General features: G+C 45.9%; 1 protein-coding gene across 1 annotated transcript in view; it reads right to left on the bottom strand.

Moving 5' to 3' along the window:
• Nucleotides 1–25086, bottom strand: part of LOC147252140 (cyclic AMP receptor 1) — a 54451-nt gene that overhangs the window by 4806 nt on the left and 24559 nt on the right. The window contains exons 11-12 of the mRNA XM_086221237.1: nt 22883–22965; nt 7480–7627 (exon numbers count right to left, since the gene is read on the bottom strand). Of these exons, the coding sequence (XP_086077363.1) occupies nt 7480–7627; nt 22883–22965 (231 nt within the window). The remainder of the gene's footprint in view (nt 1–7479; nt 7628–22882; nt 22966–25086) is intronic.

Here is a 25086-nt window from a genome sequence, read left to right as displayed (position 1 = left end):
CAGCAAGAAGGTTACGGGTTCGAGTCCCGGCTCGGGCACGGGATCTTTCTGTGTGAGTCTGCATGTTCTCCCTGTTCCTGTGTGGGTTCTCTCTGGTACTCCAGCTTCCTCCCACAGTCCAAAGACAGAAAGAGAGGACGAGGCTGATTGATACTCTAAATTGACCGTAGGTGTGACTGTGAGTGTGAATGGTTGTCTGTCTCTATGTGTTGGCCCTGAGATGGACTGGTGACCTGTCCAGGGTGAACCCCGCCTCTCGCCCGTTGACGCTGGGATAGGCTCCAGCCCCCCCGCGACCCTTAATGTGTAGAAATAAGCGGAAGATGACGATGGATGGATGGATTCAGAGGTTGGAGCAGGCGACGGGGCACAACGCTTTGGTGGTGCTGCCTTTAAGTACTAGAAGTTAACTCATATTTATCAGTACAGGATGTTGACAAAGGAATCTTAGAAGAGTAAAAGAGGAAGAAAAAAAACAAGACACTAACACATTGGAATCATCTTTGTGTTCCTCTCTGTCCCCTTTTTGTTGCCTAAACCAGTTCATTCACTTGAAATCACATCACAATAGTGCAGTACTCAGCCAATTCTCAAACCAACAGATTACAATGCATCCGTATGTGTTTTAAACCACGAATCAACAGAGGCTTCTGCTGCTCAGCAACACTACATCCTGCTGCTTTAAATGTCACATTGGTCGAAGCAGTGAATAATTTGATTAAATCTAGCATTGTGGTTGATGGCTCAGAATACAACACCCGCTGTAGACTTCCAGATGTTCAGCTTCAGGCTCAGAGATCAAAGAAATTTTAGACTATTAAACTGCCCGAACACATCTATTATGAAAGCATTTCCTTCTAAGGGCAAAGACACAGGAAACAAGAGATACTTTGAAAATAAACTTATGGGAGTTCCTGTCAGTAGAACTACAGTCTCAGCAATCCATAGGCTCTTGTGTCCTACTCCCCCTGACAGCAACTACCAAACTAAATACTAAGTTATGGGAATGCTGCCAGAACAGAACAAGACACACAGTCTTACAATACTGGTCTTCCTACCAGTCACGGTAAAATTCTCCACAGTGACGAACCTGATGAACTTAGACCATGTCCTGCGAAAGCTAACACAGCCTAGCAGGTGGATGAATTGCAGATCGAAGGGCGGCTAAGAGCAGGTTGAAAGCGATATTTTGATTTGAGCGTTGGGCTGGCGTCTGTCGTTGTGATGATAGGTTCTGTCTGCCACTCGAGAACTGTTCACAGCTAGCAGAGCGCACAACTGAAGTAAAAGCTACGTTGTCATGGTTTTAAGGCAAAGTCGGGTTTCCTGCTTAAATATATCAATATTACGTCTGTGGTCTCCTACATTTTTTAAACTGTTAACCCAGTTTAGGGCTTCCGTCTCTTGTCCGTTGCACTGCCGTGAGAATGAATCACACCACAGGCACTCCTATGGTTTTTCGATTAAAAGACAAACAAAGGGTATGCTCGAATTAACAACCTTTTCTGAAACTGCCCCCATTTTTATCATCATAATTTCATCCTTTATTCCACAGTGTATTCCATAAATGGAAAGAGAAAGCCATCAGAGATCTGTACATCTGATAAAAACTGTGTTTTTTTTCTTGAACTTAATTAAATGTGTTCTGCCCAATGGGTGCCTCTCTACCAAAGACAAGAAGTTTAGACAATAAATCTAATTTCATTAAGTATAACCAACCAAAAACAGTTGCCAGTAAGTCAACTCTTCCCCAAAAGAGGACCACTATGATAATCAGCCTCTGGCTTTATTGTGCTTTAATCCTTGCATGCATATAGTGGCTGTCTTCATTTGAAGAACTGTTGTTTTATTACCTTATTTTGTCAAATAAATTGTATCTAATATCTACTAGGCACAGAAAATGAATTTGCATCACCAATACTGTATTTCAGCTGATCACCTCTCAATCATCATGGTGCTCCATGTTAACTTGGTGTTATGTCTCAAGAATATAATTAAAAAACTGCAATGTTTCATGCCTAATAACCCTACAATATCCTGACCTGTTACTCATCCAGCTTCTTAGATGCATTCTATCATCTCACTTGTACCTGAAACAACCTTCGAACTGCAGAACTTGGCGACCTGTCCAGGGTGAACCCCGCCTCTCGCCCGTTGACGCTGGGATAGGCTCCAGCCCCCCCGCGACCCTTAATGTGTAGGAATAAGCGGAAGATGACGATGGATGGATGGATTCAGAGGTTGGAGCAGGCGACGGGGCTGCAGAACTTCGAAGTGCAGAACTGTTTCAGTGTGGAAGGGGGAACTCTCACTGTGGCTATGACGGGTCGGGGGCTGTTGTGAAACACAACTTTATGTCCCCTCTCCGATCTCTAATTCTAAATATCCGACTAATTAAGAATCAATAACCAATCACACAGTATAGGTGTTATCACTTAGCTGTGTTCATACATACATGTCAGATGACCTTTTGATCATTAATCTAATTAAGACTACACTGAGTTTGTCTTTTATGGCAGGATATTTCAACTCCACAGGGCAACAAGATTGTGTCTGTTCAATTCCTTTATGAGTGCAGGCTGTGATGCAGCTCAGTTGGAGAAAGACATTAAGCCATGTTGTATTGTTTAGGCATTATAATGTGGACTGAAACATACTGTGGCCTGAGTGGATGCACTGTGTTTTCAAAATTAGCTCTCTTAGCATGGACATAGTGGATATAAGGATAAGAGTGATAGTGAGACACGCAGGGATTGGGATCAGCTTTTTCCTGCCTCTACACTCGCGCACGCTCTGAAAAATGAAGGAGTGAGAGGTGAGCTCATTGCAGAGCCACAGGCGCTTCAGCTGTATGGCTAGAATGCAGATCAATATCAGGGAAGGAGAGACAATGAGGTGGAGAGAGAGAGAGAGAGAGAGAGCAAGAGGGAAAGTACACATGTGGGAGCTGCAACACAAAGGAGAGTGGCAGAAATCATGTAAGAGAGATAAATGCTGGAGATGCTGTAGCAGGGTACGGAGAACAGAAGAGGCAGGCAAACAGACACAGAGGAAGAGCAGACAGATACCATCGAGATAGCAGGAGAGAGGGAGGAGGAGAACAGTCGAGAACTGCTGCAGAAGAGAAGGAAGAACAACCGAGGACTAGATACAGCAAGAGATACTCGACGCGGGGCACAAAAGCACTTTCATACACACACTAGAAACCAGGTTAGAAACCTGGTAACACATGAAATCAGACAACAAAGTCACATGCGCTGAAGTTATCTGATTACGGAAAATCCTGACACGCACAGCTGTTGAGTAAACTGAGGAAAGTCCTTAGTGTAAGTTATCGTACTTAAAGGAATAGTGGCTTCAGCTAAACTTTCAGCACAGCATTTTTGTACAGAAACCCAGAAGGGTTACATTCCATTAACATTTCTTCTGATGAAGTGCACTATGAAACATGCTGTGAGGTAAGCTGGTCTCAAAGAAGGTCACTGATTAAGCTTGTAACAGAGTCCTTTTCGGACTACAAAGTGGCGGTAGCAGCAGAAATGCTCAACAATGATTGCCTGAACACCCGGGGAAACTCAAAAGCCTGTTGGGCTACTCAATCTAGTTTCTCCGACCGAGTAGTAAAAAGTTTAATTATTTTTCCACAGCTAATGATTAAAGTAGCTAATAAGTGAGCTCAGTACTTAAAACTTGGGCTGAGGAACAACTGATTGATTCGATTTGATTTCCCTCTCATTTATGTAACACATGGGAGGAACACTCTACCCCCTTAGTTCCGTTCCTCACCCAAAAAGGTGCCTTGATTGTCCAGAAGAGGTGATAACGCTCCCTCCTGCAGACACGACCACATGTGTCTATACTAACGTCCAAGCGAGCCAGAGTTAACACAGGGGACCAAACCAGTGCCCCTGTGTTGACAGGGAACACACTAGACCTCTGAACTACCTGAGTGCTCAATGTGCCCTCTGGTTTAAGATGCTGGACATAGTTCCACCCTTTTTACTACGCCAAACCCCCATTAACAGATATCTGAGGTTGAGGTTGAGAGGGGATCCCCTCACGGCAGGTGCTGCAAGGACAGATCAGCAAGGCTTTCAACACACACGGAATGTTAATAGAGTATTAACACTGAGCAGAAAGGATGCGAACCTACTCAAAAATGCATGTTAACGCACCGTATAGGAGACACGAGGAGGAGAGCGAGGCGAGGCAGGAAGACGAAGAGAAAGCGAGAGCTGGTGACTGTTAAAGAGGGAGGGCTGGAGAGGTGGGGGTGCTGATGAGGTGTCTGTTGAAAGCGCAGATTTGTTGCGTTGAGGAAGGAATGTTTTGACGCTGTTACAACCCCACATCCCACCATCACCACCTCCTTCTCTCCCCTTACCCCTCCTCTCCACCGCCAATCTCACGCCTGATGTGAGGGGGCTGCTGGGAGTCGCATGCCAAGATGAATAACAACCGGTTGTTAGTCACAAACACACACGGTGCCTGTCTGCATCTCTCTCTCTCTCTTTTGCTCTCATCTTCCCTTCTTACGTTCGCTCTCTTTCCCTGACACACACAAATCGCATTTTCTCCGTGATTTACGAACACACCGAGATTCCATTTCACCCCTCTGTCTCTCAGTCCCTCTCGCCCCACTCACCACAGTGAAACATTGACATTTGGGTTGAAGGTCATATCACACATTCCACTCTTCCACACTGTGCTCATGACCAGTTATCAGCCTGCTTGGTGAGAGTGAGTGGCTGACAATATATATGTATGTGTGCGCGTGTGAGTGTGTGTGCGTGTGTGGCACATGTACACACAGACCACAGCGGGTTTTTTTACTCGTGGTTCAATATCAGCTCTGGCTCATATCTGCAGATACTGTCAATGTTTGTAGATTGAGACAAATCTGTGGAGAACAATATTGATTGTGGTGTTTATTGAAATTCAACCAATGATTTTTTTTGTAGTTGTTGCTGTTCAAATGTAAAAACATCTTCCTTCTGGTAATCCTGCCGTCAATACATTTCCCAAAAAGGCTGAATTTCAAAATGAGATGGAAAAAGAAGTGCATTTTTTTCCCCTTATTTGATTAGTAATAGAACAAATTTTGGTCAGTCATTTAATATTTTAAGAAGTGTCAGGTCTTACAGTTTTACAACGTCACTGTAAAAGCCACATTCGTTTGTAGCAAAATAATCTCTGGTGGCAAAATACTTCAGTAAAACATCATAAAATTGTGAAAAATGCCATGAACAGTTTCCAAGAGCATTATTTAATTAGTCAGCTTTCCATCATAGACAAATAAAACAGCCAGCAACACTGAAGTCTGATTTTGGACGTATTTGCTTCAAAAAACTATTTAAGCATTTAAGTAATTAGTAAAATTCTTTCACCCCATCATATATTTCAGTGCGTCTTTGTCCGTACGGTATTTCTGTTTGTACTTTCTGCACGTGGCGGTAGATCAGCATCCATCCAGGGAACAGCTGTATTGTTGTTTTAATACTTGTGCTCCACTGGGAACCTTTTTAGTCTCCCTCCACTTTTGACAAGTGATCATTGTGGCTGTGCAAACGGCACTCATTTTGGCAAGGGCGGGTATTTTATCTTAACTTAGAGTTCCAACCTCAGCGTTCATAACAAGTAAAACGCTGTGTAGACTAGCGGTGTGTGGAACAGCTCCAAAGCCATCTGAATCCACCTCTACACATTACTCTTCTAATCAAAATAATTATTTTGTCGGTTTTATAACCTGCATTCGCGTTGCTTTTCCACGAAATCTGCCTTTTAATTATTCTGAGCAGCGTCTAGTCAAAACCGTCATGTTTTTCAGCTGATCTAGACAGCGAAAAAGATCTATGACTGTCATAGTGACATCAAACAAGCAGCGCATATAACTACAGCTTGCATGTCTATATGCGTCAGAAATAAAAATAAAGTGTTTACTTTTTAAAGAGCATCAGAGCATCTCTGTGCGATGGCAAATAAAAAAAATTTTAAAAAGTGACGGTACTCTGATTACAAGTTCCCACTTCTCAGAAACGTTCCATTATTGACGATGAGTCTGGCTGTAGCAGTGCCGGCTACCCATCAGTTATTTATCAGAAAGTTAATTTTTATGATCTGACCCGACCCGGCCAAACATTAACCACGGCTCCACGGTTATAACTGCAGTACATGCATCACGACTGTGCACAAAATAGTTACACTTGAAACCTCGGAGGACAGAAATGTCCCGAAGAAACCCAAGAAGCCTAAATAGAGTTATAATTTGGAATCATGCGCTCTGACATATTAGGGATCATATTGGACATCTGGCTTCAAAACATTTTATGATGTTATTTTCAATTTTTTTTTTTTTATTACAACGGGTATAGTGTAAATACAATAAGAATACTGCTCTGTAGTATTAAGGAAAGGACACTGGAGACCAGGGATGTTGCATATTTTGTCAACAGTGTAGAATTTTGATCAAGCTGACGTTCATACCAACAGGGTTGTGTTGTGGCTTGAAGCAACTGAATGAATTTTCACTACATGGCAGGAAGCAGCTGGGGACAGACACGGGGAAAACTGAATACTTATCCAAAGAGAATAAAAGCCCATAAGGGTGAACTCTGATGCTTTTTTTTTTTGACAGTTTTGCTGGCATTGTGACTTGAACAATCACTGAAACAGCACAGAATAACGACAGCGGAGATGGCCGAGAAGAGAGTGTAGCATCATTCAGTTATGTGACAACTTACGTGCAAATCTAACCGCTTTTCTTGTCAGTTCTTCAGTCCAAAATAGCAACAGCTACACGCATGCCAATGCAGCAAAGGAGCAGTAATTATCAATGGTAAATTCTGTTCAATACTTCTTCTCGATGTAAGATCTTTGAAGAAGCTCTATAGACAGGTGGCTGAATGTGAAAGTGAGCATGAAGGCGCACAGCAAAGTCTGGCGTAGGAGAATTTTGTGCGGAAAAAAAGAATAAGCCCGTTGTAGAAATGGCGGTGCAGTGTATAATGACACAGCAACAAACTTGGGTCTCGACCTCCCAGTCTCGACCCACCATCAACTCTGTGTAGCACAGAGGAGCTGCGATGAACAACAAGCAGAAAAATACCCAAGATACCTGCAAACCTACTGAGGAAGTTGAAAAAGTGTTGAAAACCAAAGTTGTCATTATCGGGTTGATTTAATTTAATTGAGCTTGCATATCGGATTCCATCACAACAAGGAGCAATGGATGGTTAATTTGTGAGGTTTTGCCAACAGCGTCTGGCTCTGCTACGATTCAATCAATGACTGATCATTCATTTCATCGTTGATTGATTGAGGTCATTTCTTCATGCCCATCCCTGACCCCTCCCACATTTTGGCTCGCAAACTGCATCCTTCATCTCATTGGCTCAAGAGAACAGATATTTAGCTGGCTCGATATCTGCCAACATCCCATTTAGGTATAAATGTGCATGTTTGTGTGTAGGTGACATATACCTGCATGCCAGTCGGGCTCAGTAGGCTCCACCAGTCCCTATCCATGCTGAAGACAAAGGCGTTGGCCAAGCCGTGAAGGGGCGCAGACAGGACGTGCAACAGGGTGAGGGAGAAGGATGGATCCTGTGGGTACAGGGCATTGTGGAGCCTGGCCAAGGAGAGAGACACAACAAAGAGTGACATGCTCCATGTAAAAAGTTGTAAATAGAGAGACGGGAGAAGTTCGAACATGTGGACGAAGTAAATGTAGGAGGAGTCACAGAGACGAACAGAAACAGGATAAGCTGAGGAGAGCGAGAGGTTGACAGAGCAACAGGGGGAGTGAAAAAGAGGGAGAGGACAAGTGAGTGACAGAGTGAGGGACAGGGTGAAAACCAGAGGTAATGAGAGCGAGCGTCAGAGGCAGAAAAAGAGGGAGAGAGGGAGAGGAAAAGGGGAGGGCGAAAGAGCGAGTGAGCTTTATATCAGCGTTTAAGAGCCCATTAGGCAGCGTGAGACGTCTGGGCTGACACATTCTTGGCTGCCGCCTCGACAGCACGCAGCACTTACAAGGACAGGGAGAAGTGTAGCGCTCGCTTCCCTTCCTCTCCTTCTCTCATCTCACTTTCCTGCTTCTCCTGACCACATTTTCACTGTCCCGTCTTCTTCTCCTTTTCATTCCGTACACAGTTCCAACAATCTTCCAATTGGGATCCTCGATTCTATTCTTTCAATTCCCCTCTCTGCACCTATCCCTGGGAGAGCCCGGGGCACGACTCGGGGGACAACCTGATATTATGTGGTATGGTTGCAAACTAATGGCTGCCCGTGAGAATGATGCTGCTCAGCCATTAACCCCGGATTAACCCTGTATTAGTGCTGCTCGCCAGGTTAGCATGCCACTAATGTCTTTTATTGATCTATAAGCGAGCGAATCAAACCGTACGCTGCTCACAGCGTTTTCCGTGTGTGTGTGTGGTGGGTCGGGTGTGCAGAGCCAAATACGTGGCCACCGTGGTTGACCTCAGGGTGGGAAGTCATTCCCAAGTTACTTGTAACCCACAAAGAAGGAAAACAAAGCTGACCATCTGAGGAAGGAACCCCCCCCATCTCCCACTTGTGCTGTGGGACTTGACTTTATGTGATTGAGCCTGTTGTTAAGGCTGTTATCTTAAACATTGATGTTTAATGTGACATCACTACCTCTGTGCTTCAAACCTTTAGCAGGATTTACTTTGGAGCTGCTAATACACACCTCTTACTACAAATTAGCCATAATCTAATCTGGTAAAGACAGGGATTATGGATACCAAGAGTTTAGAATAATGAGTTGTCAGGCATTTTCCTCTCTATTCCCAATATTCCCTGGATTTCTCACAACAAATTCAATTCGAACACAGAACTGCAAGAAATTAACTATTTAATGGCACTCAATTCTCAAAATGTTTTTCTTTAATGCATACATTATTGAACAGAATTTACCGTTAAAAGTAGGTCACTTTCAAAGCCAAAAACATGTTGACTGTCTTCAATGCACTGCTGGAATTTAATATGTTCTTATAAATCTGATGGTCTCATACTGAGAACAGCGCCACATGCATGTGCTACCGTTGAGTGACGACTGTAGAAGAGTACAGACACCCAACACGGGCCGCCAGGCTCAGACCAAAATTTAGAAATAAAGTTCCGGTTTGCATCAACCCAAGCCTACTTGGCGGGCTGATTTTCAGTTATCTTAGTACAAAAGAAAATGAATGCAAAATATGGTGAGAAATGACACGTGACGAGAGTTTACTGACATCATGAGACATGAACGCAACACGAGGCCCAGCAAAGGATGGAGGTTGACAACAAAAAGTGGTTGAAGAAGTTAAAACTGCTTGAAAAGCAGAGATAGAATGCTAAAAAACTCACACGGGGACTATATTTTTCATTTTCTCATTGGGTGAGAGGCGGGGTTCACCCTGGACAGGTCACCAGTCCATCACAGGACCAACACATAGAGACACACAACCATTCACACTCACAGTCACACCTACGGTCAATTCAGAGTATCAATCAGCCTCGTCCTCTCTTGATGTCTTTGGACTGTGGGAGGAAGCTGGAGTACCAGAGAGAACCCACACAGGAACAGGGAGAACATGGAGACTCACACAGAAAGATCCTGTGCTGGAGCCGGGACTTGAACTCGGAACCTTCTTGCTGTGAGGCGACAGCGCTAACCACTGCACCACCGTGCCGCCATATAAATATAAACTTATGTATAATATGATAATAATATTGGAATCGAGTGCTGATCTTGATGTGATTCACAGAGTGAATATCAGAATGATGAGCTGATCCATGTACTGGACTGATTCCATTCTATCGCTTGCGCTGGACCATGAACCCACAATAACGCAACATGTCTGTGACCCATCAACAGTTCAAATAGATTTCTCTGGAATACATTTAAGTTTAATGAATTTGTGAATATTTTCCACTCTCTTCAATACGAAAATCGCTGTGTGATTTCCTGCAGCTTTGTGACGTCATTTTAAACTTAATGCCAGCAAAAGCAACCACAATGATAAAAGTCAAGAAAAAGAACTCTGCTAACTGCAGATGTGTATAAGAATCAGATCTGAACCAAGCTGTGGACCTCTGCACCTCTAATGAAAACCACGCAGGAAAATCAATGACACTGGGTCATCCAGATTTAGTCTTGAGTGCAGATAATAGCAAAGACGTTAGTCAAGTCAACTGTAGCATGAACTTGTGGTACTCTCAACGAGAAACCATGAATCTTCCCATCTATACTATCAATGCGAATAATGAAAATACGAAAGAATGCCTTATGACAGCGTGTTAGCCTTCACCGGCGCTCGGTTGCACTGCATTTACTCAAGCATACAACCATGATGGCGTCTGCAGCAGCAACTGTGTGCTGAGCTGTAACTTCAACATTTGACCAAATTTCTGTTTACTGCTGCCGTCTTCATCAGAACGTCAATAATGCGACACTTTTAAATTACAAGCGCTTCTGCTTTGGCACACTAAGCGCACACAACTTCTTTTTTTTTTTTTAAAGTGTCGATTTTCTGAAACACCCAGAGAGAACTGCAGGTGAGCAGCACAGAAGATGATTATGTAGATTCGTCTACAAATCTGGTTATAATCCTCTTTTATCCTCTTTTGCGGCAGAAGGTTGTAAGATTTATTTTCTATTAATCTGTCTCCACTTACCCTCCAACAACTTTTGAAAAGTTGTGACGAGAGAGAAATTATAGCTTGGGTTAAAAACCATCCCATATGGAGAACTTAGCAATTCTCAGTGTCAACGAAATAACAAACCCATCTTAAAATACAACGGATTGCGAGTGCAGCTATTAGAGCATACGGTGGCGTGTCCTGGTGCTTGTCAGAATACGCCCGTTGTAGAGCGACACTGCCTGTTTTCTGGGTTAGCCTACCACTGTATCTCAGAGGACCAGACCAGCTGCTGCTCACATTCATTTCACTTCCCATTAAAGGTGAAATAAATCAGGAGTCCCCGCACAACCTCCTTAGAGAAGCAGGAAACACACACACACACACACACACACACACACACACACACACACACACACACACATACACAGGAGGTCTGACACACACACCTCCACACACGCAGTGCGTGTGTGCACATTCAGAGTAACGTAGGTCATATGCATGGAGGATGTCAGGTGGAGAGGAAATGCAGTCAGTGTGTGTGTGTGTGTGTGTGTGTGTGTGTGTGTGTGTGTGTGTGTGTGAGAGCGCAACGGTGAGAGTGAGAGGGTCTGTGTGTAAGGGGGCTATTTCTGGCGTCTCATTTTTTTTCCTGCTGCCGCAAAGAAACGCGATCGGCGTCCGGGAAACGAGAGCTGGCAGCAAGCAATCATCTGCCTGCCACACACACACACACACACACACACACACGCAGCGCCGAGCCACACGCACCATGGCAACGGAACAGCCGCAATTAGAGGCAAAGAGCCTTTCCCCTCCATCGAGGGAGAGACGGAGAGCGAAATGAAAGGAAGAAAGAGCGAGCGAGCGAGCGAGCGAGAGAGAGACAGGAGGGTGGTGGTGGTTGTGGTGAGGGTGGGGGGTGGCAGAGACGAGTGTCAGAGAAACAGCACCGCACAGGAAGGAGAGGGGGAGAGTGGAAGAGGAAGAACACAGTAAAGAGGTGAGAATGTGCAAAAGGGAGGCTGTGAAGGGGAACGAGGGCAGAGAGCGAGGAGGAGGAGGAAGAGAGAAGTGGAGAGGGGGCTGAAGGAGCGCGGCTGAATGGAAAAGACTAAAAAGCAGAGGAGGCGGTGAGCGAGGAGGAGGAGGAGGAGGAGGAGGAGGAGTGATATCAAAAAAGACAGGCTGCAAGACATGAGCAAGACAAACACAAGAGATTATGTGTGAGATACCAAAAGAAAGAAAGGACAAAAAGAGGAGAGGAGAGAGAAGGAGAAGGGTAGAGTGTTTCTGTGTATGTGTGCTTGTGTTGACGTGTGTGTGCGTGGGGGTGCTGTCTCTCCTGTGTGAGCTGGGCTAATGAAAGATGAATGAGGGAGGCAGTGGTGGGAAGTGTGTCTGCGGGCGATGCCTGGCTGAGCTACTGTGTGTGCGTGTGTGTGTGTCAGGGTCGGTGTGTGCGGCGCGCTCAAGCGAGTCTCACAGTCGGCTGACTGGTGTTGGACAAGAGGCATGATATTGTGTTTACTGGAGGACTCGGGAGCAAGTGGTCAACAGCACAGGCACAGACGCCGCGTGTCGTTCTAATTCTCCCACCTGTAAGCGTGCAGTCAATCATTAGTGCGATCACAGCCTCTCTGAGCCGCGCTCCCTTATTCAGCTCTCCCATCGATCATGCTGTCAGTCACTCTTTGAACCCATTTCTCTCTCACCCTCCGCATTCTGCACAAATCCTTCATCCGCCTCTCCCGATCTCTTCCAATATCCCACCCTGCCAGTCTATATCACTTTCTAGCCATCAATTTACCTCCCTCTTTCAGAGTTCACCTTCCTGTCTGCCCCTAGTTGTTGTGCCAAACATCCAGCGAGCTGTGAGAGAATTGTACTAGAACAGCTTGGGCAAGAACTCCTTCCCGAGAGTGGAAGACGGCCAGACAGTCACGCTGACCCCGATTGCACGTCCTCCTCTATCTCACTGAATCTTTATTTTTTCTTGCGCTCCAGATGAATCATACGCTTCAAAGTGCCAGAACAAGGCCCTTGTGCTGTGCGCAACCCTGCTGCAAGGAGAAAATCTGACTCAAAGAGATAATTCTGCCAAAAAGCTCGTAATCCCTCGCCTCTGTGTGAGGTCATTGTGAGATCATTGCGTTATGGCTTCGTCGCTGCCACCGGAGCCGATCGTGCCCACTGAAGATAATTATTGTGATGCCACCAGAATCGCCGCAGCGCATCCCAGAAGCGTCTCTCCATTCTGCTCCGCTAAAAATATGCACCCAGTCTATTACTGACGGAAGCTGCATTGAGCTGCACAACACTAATGGAGCGGCTCAGACACAACAAAACACCTTGCTGACTCTCTGTCACTTTACTACATCACTCCATCGTTAAGCTCTCTTTTAATTACGTCATCTCTTTGCTCCCTCTTCTGCAGCGAATGGGAGAGTAACTTAATGTTCGCAGAACAGAAGAAGACTGAAATAATGGAGAAATCCTCATTTTCTTCCACCAAATTTTTAAAATTGTGGTAAACGTTTATGATACATTTGGATATTGGGTTGGTACTGACTTCATTGACAGGTCAGAGATTAGAACGATGGTGACAATTGGGGTACTGATCCAGATTTCATCCAATAGTTTGCACTGGACCTTGAACCCGCCGTAATGGAACATGAGCACACTTCACCATTCCGTACAATTCAAAAGAATTCCTTTGGAACATGCTGAGATTTAATGCAATTGTGGACATCTTTTGCTCTTATAATAAGACGCTGCATGGTTCAATTCTCGGTCACGATGTAACCCTAAAAAATAATGCTAACAATGATGAGCGCAGCGAAAGTAATCAAGATTTGACGACAAACTTTGATGTTGGAATCAGTATTTGTATCAGCATTTGTGTACTGAATTGGAACTGGGGGGAAACCCCTGTATACTGCAGCACTACAAAGACAAAAACTGCCAAACCAACTCCTAAATCCCTGCTAAACTAATATTCAAAACGAATGCTAGAATAGTTTTGACGAATATGGGCCTGCCGATGTACAGGTTGCTGCTGACAAAATATGACAAGGCAGTAGAAACGTGCTAAACTGAGGGAGAAGTTCTGATATCAAGCAGGATAAATCGCTAAGCAACATGACGCACCCTAGGGAGTGTTATCTGAAGTATGGTCCCTAGAGTCAAGCCTGGTCAGCACAGTGACTTGGCTCATATCAAGACAGTGTTAATACTCCTGAATACTCCCACCAAACCACTAAGAATAGTGTTGAAATCAGTTTTACATAGTGGACAAACCATGGAATTACAAGTTAGTCTTCCTCACATGGTGAACACTTGCTGGTCTGAAAAGGACTTTTCCCCGTAAGTTTAGATAAATTGTATTTCCATTTTATTGTTAAGCCAATTTCAAATGGAATGTAGGTATGTCGCACAAAAGGGCATTCGGTGTGTTTACACCAACTGGTTTAGAGCGGATAAAAAAAGGCTACATTATGCTGCTAGGAGATGAGGTTGGGGCAACCTTCAGCATTGCTGTAACCCTAAATAACAGCCAAGAAGTAAAAGAAGAACAATCCATCAGCAAAAAAAAAACAGAGGTTGCAACGAATTAACTTTGTTTAGACAAGTTGTAATTGTCCTTTGTACCTGTTACTAGTAGCAGTAGTATATAGTACCAGCCAAGTTGCACGCTGTCTGAACACAAAAGTTTGGGAACATCCACGAAGAGGAAACGTGAGTCACGTGAGTTACGCGACTTGTTCAAAACAGAGGTCTCCATCTCTTATGTTGCACTGCTACTCTTTTTTGAATAGAAAAACCTCAAAGAAGCTTTTTATTTTCAAAATCAAGAAACAGTTTTCTGATTTCAATCAATCTGTTCAAATGCGATACTTCAGAAAGGTCAATGACAGAAACCCAACTACTGTGCTCTTTTCCAGCTGCAAAACAACAGATACATGTTTTTAAGGTCTGCGAGCCACCAAAATGGCTCATTTGTTGATCATTAGCTGGCGGAAGTCTCTATAAACTGCTTTCCGAGCACCTTCCACAGGAATGAATGGGGTGGGGGCATCAACTCTATATTCAGTTCGTTTTACAACCACAGGCATGGCACACTGAGCCAGCCAGGTGACGTGATGATGTGTGACGCAAGATTAAGTTTAACTTGTGCCAGTGACAACGACAAAACGCTCCTTCCTACGAGTATAATGAAAGCTTTGTGGTTAAAAGAATCTAGTCAAGCCGCTTGTTCAAATCTCAATCACACTCTGTTTTTATTGTTCCACAGTACTTTCTGTCAATTTACATCGCCAGAGGACTGTGCCGATGAGTGTAGAGGAAAACACAGGGATTGGTTGTACAGTGCTCTGTTGGTCAGTTTAACTGCTTCAATATATTAGAAGCTATCTGCTACAATGGCCGTGTTACGTCGCAGACGCGCATGGTGCTCCAGCCGTTAGGCAGCAGTAACCTTTAAGACAGACTTTTCATTGTTCGGTGACACCATGTGATCATCCGCTTAAGTGCGCATACAGGACTGTGTTGCCTCTCTATCGATAAGGACAGAGTTTTCTCTAGCAACTGAATAAACTGTGGCTTGGGTTTTGCGTGTGGGTCTGTGTGCACGTGCACTACAATTGATAACTAGAGCATTATCTATTTTGATCACGAGATCAACAACTCTCACAGCTCAGGGTAAGACTTTCATTATACGCTCTCCCACACAAGCACGCACACCCATCTCCTCTCTGCCTCCCGTGTGAACATTTCAGTGAAATTTTCTGGAATCAGGAAACATACAAACAAGAACCATGCAGCGCACAAATGAGAGCGAACACACACACACACACACACACACACACACACACACACACACAGGCAGTAACTGTCAGGGAAGAACACACAGACCCCAGGGAATGAAGCGGCTAACGTTCGCCATCAGAATAAAACCCAAACAAAGAGACATCCTGTTTCCTGGAACACAACACTTCTCAACCCTGTGTGCTGGGAGCAGCCAGCAAACACACACACACACACACACACACACACACACACACACACACACACACACACACACACACACACACACACACAGAGCAAATCTGTTCATTGTACATTGCCACACATCAGTTTCACTGTGCCTGATTCATGTACCGGTGTGTGTGTGTGTCTGTGTGTGTGTGTGTGTGTGTGTGTGTGGGGGGGGGGGGGGCGGCGGTCTGCAGCGATGCCACAGGCTGCACCTTTGAGTGTTTGTGCACAGGAGTTCATCCTTGTGAGTGGCTCTAGCCCAATGCTTGTGTGTGTGTGTGTGTGTGTGTGTGTGTTTGAGATTGTGTATATGTGTGTGTGTGTGTGTGTGTGAGACTACGTGTGTGAGAGACGGTGTATGTGTGCCTGTGCGTGTGTGCGTGACAGAGAAACAGCGAGAGAGAGAGAGAGAGAGAGAGAGAGAGAGAGAGAGTGAGACAGAGGAGGGAGAGCAGATGATAGAGTAGGCTTTAGCGATTCCCCGGAGTGTGAGGCAGCGTTTACGGCACTCTCAGAGCAGCCAGAGTGATGAATATTTAAAGACGTGCCTCAAAGAGCAGAGGGAGGGGGAGCAGAGTGTGTGTGTGTGTGTGAGTGTTTGCATCTTACACACGCACACCAGTTAAAGCGTGCGCACCTCTGTGTGCGTGTGTGTGAGCGGTTATCTTATCTCTCCCTTTGCATTCGTGTGCATACCAAATACATGTGCCAGTGTATAGTTCATATGTCTGTAAAGGAAAAACGGGTTTACGGCTTCTTCCTCCGTATGTGTGTTAATTTTTGTGTTCCTTTGTATTTTGCTTGGGTTGAAATAAACATAATTCTTGTGTGTGTGTGTGTCTCCGTACACATCAGCTTCCAAACTGGTGGCTATCGCTGGAGAGTTAGTAGCCACGGTGCTTTTGCTGTGATAACAGGCGCAGGCAAGCACGCTGCCCCACCGCAGCAGTTTGCCTCTCAACAAGACTGTCAGGTGGATAGAGAGGATCTGTGTGAAGAGACACTGGACTGCATCTATCAGTGCAGCAATGACAAATAGACAGACAGTCATGATATAGCGTTCGTTGGTCAGAGCTGTCAAGCAGTTGGTGGTCAAAGCTAGCTTAGCTGTCCAGGCAAGCTTGACTTTCAAATCATATTTCTTCGCCTCATAGTGTTTTGCAGCGTGTTTATTCATAGCAGCTCAGTATCATAACATATTCAGACTCCAGGTACTAAAAAAACTCTTTGGCACAAATATCAGTCCAACAGCCATGTGATCATTGGTCGGGAGTCATCTGTGGTTGTTGGACTGATGCTCGTCCTAAACTGAAGAGCAGCATCACACAAATACGCCATTAGCAAATTTGCCTTTTAATTCGAGGTTTGCTCGTTCGAAGGCAGAGTTCGCCTTCAAACTGTAATATCCCGTTCAGAGTGTAGACTTTATGAGCTCATCAGACAATTTGGAAGTAGCTCCCTTGTTCTTCCGTGGAGGGTGCGCTAGAACTTCCATCAGCTTGACCTGTTACATGCCCTTTGACCTATCAGTAAATAAGCTAATGTCGTTTTGTAATGCAAACGGAAGACAAACGGGGCAGAGGTGTCCTGAGTGGACAATGACTGCACCAAACTGAGAAGCAGCACTTTGAAGTAAAGCGAGTTCTACACTGTGTTTTTCAAATTTGTTAAAGGTAGTGGTCTTAGCATTACACTTCAACAACAGCAGCTCTTACCTGCACGTGTAAGCTTACTGCTCACTGAGGTAGCAGAAGCTCCACAGACGAGGGGAGCAGCGCCGCGTATTCAGCCTCATTTGACTTCATATTATTGGCAACACTTCCCTCAGCTGGCCCCTCACCAGACACTCGTAAAAGCCGTCTCCAGTACAACAGCCCCCAGTGCTTCTCGACCAAAAGTACCAGAAACTCCAAGTGCATTCCCATACTCATATTATGATTGACTGACATGTATTGAACACAGTGTGCCGCAACAGACTGCTCAAGGATGAACAACTACTACGCGCTGCAACTTCTCCACACCATGCGCTTTATAAACCCAGTTGCAAAAACAGCACAAACACCTCTTTGCATTTCAAGAGTGAAGAAGGGAGAAGAGAAAAGTAGTGAGGAAGGGAGGAAGAAGAGGAGAGGAGCAGATGTCAAACATCAAGATTTTATCTTGGGTGCATCCTAAGTTTATGGTCAGAAATGTTTTTGTTGAGTTACGATTACATAATTAGGACCATATACTCAATCATGCCGGGAAGATTTTTGGCAATCTACTGTTTGAAACATCTAAAAAAACAATAGTGCGTATGGTTGGTTAGACATTGGGGGGGGGGGGGGGGGGAATTATCCCAAAAGAGAGCCCCTGTATTTCCACTACTGGGGGTGAAATAAAATGTTGCGATTACTCAACCAATCAGAAATGTTTGAAGTTCCTGAACCTTTGGAAACCCCGACTCCACTCCCTGTTGGTTGTTGGCTTTTGGTTTTTGTGTTTCTCTTATGTGCATTTAGTGTACGTGATTATATTGCATCCTTTTAAATTGTTTATGTGATCGGGAGTAGGCACACGGTGTTTTATTTTGAAAACTGACTGGATATGATTCATTTGGGGACTTCCAGTCCAGCCGAATCTGGTCTGCGCAGCTTGATTCTCCTGCCGTCAACACCATGTATTTCTCATAAAGCAGAGTGCTGAGACGTGACTGAAAAGGGCTGCTACGCCTCGAACTAAATTTAGACCCTGGTTCCTACCATGGAAAGATACATAGTTCCTCAAAAAGTTCCTAGTTCCTGCGGAAACTCCCTGCAGTAGAAATGCACCTTTTGTTGTCTTTCTGGAACGCACACTGAGCTTCTTCAAGCATAGTATTTCTTTTCTTTTTTATTTTACCTTTGGCTGCTAGCTAGTAAAACTGAGTGGACATCCAAATTACCCCAAACAGCAAGTGTAACTCATAGAAGACATTCTCTGTAAATTGTTGATATCTCCCATATGGACATATCAAGAACGTATTCTATGTTTGCATAATTTGAAAGTACGAAAATAGATGTGTGTTATCTTCCTCACATACCCTGAACAATATTGCATCTAGAGCCTGTGTGTGTGCATGTGTGTGTCCAGAGTCGGCAGGCGCGGGTGCCTGCCCCATGTGTGTTTGTTCTTCATGCAGCCCTGCAGGCCAAATCTCTGTCTTGCTAAATGGGGATGAAAAGCGGAGTGTCGCTGCTGCTCAACGGGAGACAAATGGCTACGGGGCTCTCTGTCTCCCGTTACACACCGATCACACAACCGGGAAGCAAAAGCAAGTACAAACATACTGGCACACACAGTCATGTATCAGAGGACACGGTCATGTATCCACCAAAATATTATCTAGGCTACGCTACCACCCAGACAATCAGTGTTTCCAAAAAGCATGACCTCCAAAACCATAGACCTTTTTTACTTGCAAGGATTTTTGTTGTCAGTATGTAAATAAGAATCAAAGAAATCAAAGAAATCATCAACTGTGATGACCAGAGCAGCCATCCTATGCTGTTCCCTTTATGTGCTCACCTCTAGTGTGTGAAATTACATTAAAATTCATCTAATCCTGACTTTGCTGGCGACCCCCTGGAGCCCTGTCATGGAAATCAAGAGCCCGGGAATCACTCCTGCAACGATCGAAGATCAAAGCGGAACAAGAAAGAAAGAAAGATGACAAGAGTTTTGCCTCCAAATGGAAAATTAAAAAAAAAATCACATATCTGTAACCTACAAGTTCAAAACTTGTTTTAGTAAACAGGCCAACACTGTCACTCTCTTACAGTAAATTGAATGTGAGGAGGGAGATAAATAAAAAAGGAATGCACACAAACAAAGATGAGAGTTGGAACCTTGCATGCTGCCTTTCAGCATCTGAGAAGCTCACATGTTCGAGTAAACAAAATACAACACCAAAGATATTAGGGTGTACAGTAGAAACCACACACCAGCCTGCACACACACACACACACACACACACCCATGTGCACTGAATGCAAGATTTTGCGAGGCGTAGAGGCGAGGAACGGAAGGAAGGGAGCGTGGAAAAGAAAGAGCAAGCTGGGGAGAGGAGGAGAGAAAGAGCACATCCTGGGATGCAGAATACCAAATACAGTGAGATAAGAGTTAATGTATCCCCCCCGTCCTCCTCCTCCTTCCCTCCTGTTTGGCTCTCTCTTTCTTTCTTCCTCCCTCCATCCATTCCTCCCACCCGCCCTCCTTCCCTCCTTCTCCTCCTCCACTTCCTCCCCGTTCTCTTTGAGGGATGAATAATAACTGCTGCTCTGAGATTTCCTTCCTCGTTTTTCAAAGCGCAGAACGGAGAGGGGAAGGTCTGCCTAGCCCGGGTAGCGCATGTGTGCGTGCGCGCGCGCACTCGCGCACACACACACACACACACACACACACACACACACAGTCGTGTTCTCTCTGCTTGCCTGTAGCGGGGAAATCAGATCTCCTCCAAAGAAAGGCAGAGGGGTGGGGGTTCTCGGGGATGGGGGGGGGGGGGCACAAAATCCCCTGCAAGCATGTATAGGTCTATACAGAGCAGAAAAACCCACACGCAGCATCGAGGGAAACCAAGAATAACTTGGAGGATGCAAGCTGCCTCCTGGAGCGACAGGGTGAACTCAAGGTTATACTGACACATCACCGGTTCAAGTCCTGCTGCCAGGACCAATACATCCGTGCTGAGGTGCCCCCTCTGCAAGGAGTGTAACCCCAATAGCTCAAAGGCAACTAGCTCGCCCGCTTTCAAAACTGGAGTTGGGGCTTCAAGACACAGCCATAAAGAAAAGGAAAAAAAGAGCCGCTAAATGGGGTTGCCAGTTTCTCCCTGCTTGGTGTCAAATAGGGGGTTGGGGGGACATGGAGAAATCAAAAAGTCCTCTTAAAAGACAAGCATGCTGTCCAGGAGGAGCACTCACTCATCAAGCGGCAGCGTGCCACAGACATCGGCAGCTAGGTTCCGAGGAGAGGGCTTATTTATGCAAACAGGCGTACAAGCGCGCACAGTAGGAATCTAGACAAGCCTTGTAAACAAACACACACCCACACTATAAAGCACACAGGGGAGGCGATGTGAGAAGCAGACTGTGAAAACTCTAGTCGTGCCCGGGCAGTGCTGACACACACACACACACACACACACACACACACACACACACGCACGCACGCACACACACACACAAAAGCGCGGGCGACGAAAAGTAGGAGCGCTTTCCCATTTCAATTCGCAACAGCTGGTGTCGAATTAACACATTTACCAGTGTGCTTTTGGAACAGATTAAAATTGTGTGTGTGTTTGTGTGTTAGTGCGCGTGCATGTGTGTGGCGTGTGACTGTCTGTGTGCGCATTTATGTGTGTGTGGCAGCAGCAGATGAGGGCCAAAACAAGAGTGTGTTTGTGTGTGGGAGTGCCTGTGTATTAACGCAATGGATCAGGCGGGGAGAAATGGCAGAGAAAAGAGAGAGACAGCGCTCTACCCGACGGCTTTAGCTGCTGCCCTGGGCCGTCTCTCTAAGCCCTGTTTAGGAGGCTTTGGAGCTCAGATAGAAATAATCCCCCACTCAGACACACACACATGCTAGGCATGTACACACAAAATAAAAATGCTCACACACGCACGGCAATGCTCATAAACAGACACACAAAAGCACACACGCAAGTCAAGGCAGACAAACAAGTGCGCACACACGGCAACAAGCAGCGACAGCACATTTGCCTTGACACAAAACCAACCACCCGCCTACGCACGCGTACTGAAAAACACACACTCAGGCTGTCTCCCGTGCGCCGCTTCTGCACGGCAGAGCACAGCGGCTTCGGCACGGCACCGTGACAAACACTTTACACACTCCAGCCCTCAGCAGAGGGGAGGGGAGGGAGGAGGGAGTGATGGAGAAAGAGGGGAGGAGGAGGATCTGAGCCAGGGGGAGGGAGGCAAGTAAGTAGGGGGAGAGGGAGGGGAGGCTAACAAATTAATAGGAGCCGGGGATATATACAGCCAGCACTGCCGAATGGGGGGAGGAGGGGGAGGAGGAGGGGGTGGTGAAGACGACAACGAGAGAGCAATTCATTCCCGTTTTATCCTCGTTCACTCTCTGGAGAAAGGCAGAGTGGAGCGGAGCGAGCGAGAGCATGTTTGCTCAAGACAGGGAGAGAGAGAGAGGCGGCTTTGTGTGGCAGAAAAGAGGAAAAGTGAGCGAGGAAAAGGAGGTGGTGGGCTGGGGGGGCATAAAACACAGAGAAAGACAGATCACGAGTGAAGAAGAGTGGAAATAAAGATGTTTTGTGTGGAAATGAGGGAGAGAGGAAGAGAAAGTGACATTTAAGGAGGGAAGGAAGGAAGGGGGTAAGGGGGGAAAGGTGTGGGGGGGGGGGGGGGCACGGCAATTTTGGGTTCGCACAGGATGCAGTTTGTCATCTCCATCAGCCGACAGCCGGGGCACAGGGGTGAGGAAGGAGGGGAGGACTGGAATGGATGGAGAAGTGAAGCAGGAGGAGGAAAGGGCGAGAAGGCATGAAAGGGTGTTGGGGGGGATGGGCAGTGTTTGAGGGAACCCTTTGAGAGACGTTGACCCTGTAATTGACCTGTGTCTCTGCCTACATCGCCGTGGCGACAAGCAGAGCCGCCACAGCTAATCACTTAGTAACCCTGACCTGTCAATCACACCAGAGCTACGTAAAGGGAGAGGGGGAGGGAAGGACAGCGTGGAGGCAAATGAAAGACAGAGGTAGACGGGAAGGGAAAGGGGGAGGCACGGGGAGGATGAGAGAGGGGGAGTTAAGTAATAACCGTGCTGAGGTTATCATTTACTGGACCACCCGCCTCCTCCCGCCAACCCTCAGCTGATGAAGCCCTAGTTTTAAAAACAGCCAATAAAATGCTCTGTGTGTCTGACAAACACACAGGTGCGTGCGCGCGCACACACACACACACACACACACACACACACACACACACACACACAATCTACTTCTACTTTGGAGCCTCTGAGAGTTCAGATAAGAATGAGCAAGAGAGGATGACGAGAAAAGGCAGAGCTGTGGGGGGGGGCTGAGAGAAGATAAGATAGCAAAGTGAGGCAAAACATGCTAGTAAAACAATGGAGCTCCAAATGTACCTGCAGGTACAGGTGCATGTGTGTGTTTGCGTGTGAATGTGAATGTGCTCTCTACCTGTTGACCAGGGGGAAGATCGATACCAGCAGGTAAACGGATGGGTACCACTTCAGCGGCTTGATCTCCTCAGCCAAGGACACCTGCAAGAGAGAAGAACCGAATAATGACTGATTTAAGGAATGCCTTTTCAAACACATGCACACGCGCACGCACACACACACACACACACAGCTGGTGTTCTAACAGGAACGGCAGTGCACTGGGGCAGACAACAAAGGCCAATTAAAACCTAATAAAATATTAACTTGCTGATAATATGCAATATCCACACACTTATGGGGAAAAACTGGGATTCCAATTAAACTGAAAGCCAATACTTTGCTTTAATTTGAAAGGGACGAATTCAATATCTCACGGACAAGCAGGCGGGTGGGCGAGCAGGAAGGAGGACAGAGAGATGCGACAGCGGCTAGAAGACGAGGAGGGGGTGAGCTGTGTGGAGGAGAGCTTTTACAAGCCGTTATCTAATTCCCAGGAGAGGAGGACTCTTGTGTCCGGAAGAGGCTGAGAAGCGAGGCCCCTGGATCGATTTTCTGCGCTGCGCTGTCCCCCTCCAGTCCCCCCCCCCCCTCCCCCTCCCTCGGCAAAGAGGCAGCCAGCGCGAAGCCTGCCTTCTTTTCTCTCTCCCAAACACACACACGCACACGCAGACAGAGGCAGGAGGCAGGCCCACAAGCTCTGGTCTCTACAAACCACATGCTGGAAATTAATTACTCACCAGAAAGACCCGGGGGCGTGCAAGCTCTAACACAGGCATTTTAAACAATTCAAATGAAAATCACAAGATCCCCCGGTGGTATTTTATCTTTATGTGTGTGCGCGCGTATGTGAGCGCGCGCGTGTTTGTGTGTATGTGCGTGTGTGTACATGTGTCCGCGCACGCACGCGTGTGTGCGCGCTGGCAGTTGTGGGAAGTTATCGACTATAAGAGCCAAGTTTCCACAGCGTAACTTCTGCTGGCTGTATGTGATCGACTGAGCCTCGGAGACCGGCCGCATTTCCACATCACAGCACGACCCAAAGGCAAACATTAAGCTCATGCCTATTAGTGTCTATCATGGTGGGAAACTCTGACATCACTGGACATGTCTAGCTCGGCATATTTTTATCTCAAGTATGTGTGTGTGTGTGTGTGTGTGCGTGCGTGCGTGCTGGGAGGAATGCCTCACTGGGAGATTGAAAGGGCAAGCCACGAGACTGACTGATAGGCGGAAAAGTGTGCAAGACATGGGGAAAAAGTGACGGAAATCAGGCTTTAAAGCTTTTTTTTTCTCAGCTAAATAAAAATGTAGGTGAGGTGTATAGACAGGCATTCGAGGAATTTGAGTGTGCAACGTCAGACAGGATGTGGAGCAGCGAAGGAGGAGGAGAAGGAGAAGGAGGAGTGCGGCTAAAGAGCCTCATGTTTTTAATCACAGTCCTCCCGTGTCACAGGCCCCTGCACCTCTCGAGAAGCAGAGGGGAACGAAACCGTAATTACGCGCGGCGGGCGCAGCGGTCCCAACATTAATGACACATGCTGGATCACAGACGGGTATCAGGACGGACCCATCTGCTCCGCCACCCTCTCGTCTCACACTGAGCCCTCTGAAAATAACAGCATGACGGCTCCAGACATGCACCTGGAAAATTCAATTTTTAATTTATATAGAGTGAAATTCAAAGGCTCACGTTTATTCTTAAAATAAAAAAACACATAATAGTCATCCTTATCTGCTGCTGTATTGATTAAAAAAAAAAAAAAAAAAAAACACCCGCTGGGTTTTTCTCACTCGGAGTGTTCTGTTAAAATATTGGTTTGTCAGCTGCTCTTTCAATGGCAAAGTTTTAAGCCAACATTGATGAAAATTCTTTGAGGAATGTGCCAACTTTTCCAGAAATTTGCTTATTATCCGTCATTTTTAGAGCCAGACAAACAGATAGATAGCATTCTCTCTAGGGGTGCATAACAGAGCTTCAGAAGGCTGGCTGCTAGTTAGCTTAGCTGCAATGAACGCTAGCAGTGGGGCAGTCAAGAAAAGATGAAAGACGTATCAAAAGTCATCAAATACACTTTAATGCAAAACATTCTTTGCCTACATTAATAGAACTGAAGTTTTGCTTAACATTTATTGTGTACAAAACTGTTGAAAATTACAAAATGTTGCCATTTTAGAGTTCAGACACCCTGAACAAGGTGCCTGACGTGGTGCAGTGAATCT

This window comes from Aulostomus chinensis, chromosome 12, assembly GCF_037954235.1.
Source record: "Aulostomus chinensis isolate RoL2024-O1b breed Wild chromosome 12, RoL_Achi_v1.0, whole genome shotgun sequence".
In the NCBI taxonomy this organism is placed as follows: domain Eukaryota; kingdom Metazoa; phylum Chordata; class Actinopteri; order Syngnathiformes; family Aulostomidae; genus Aulostomus; species Aulostomus chinensis.
Note: the sequence above shows the minus strand (reverse complement) of the source record. Positions and strands in the feature narration are given on the sequence as shown.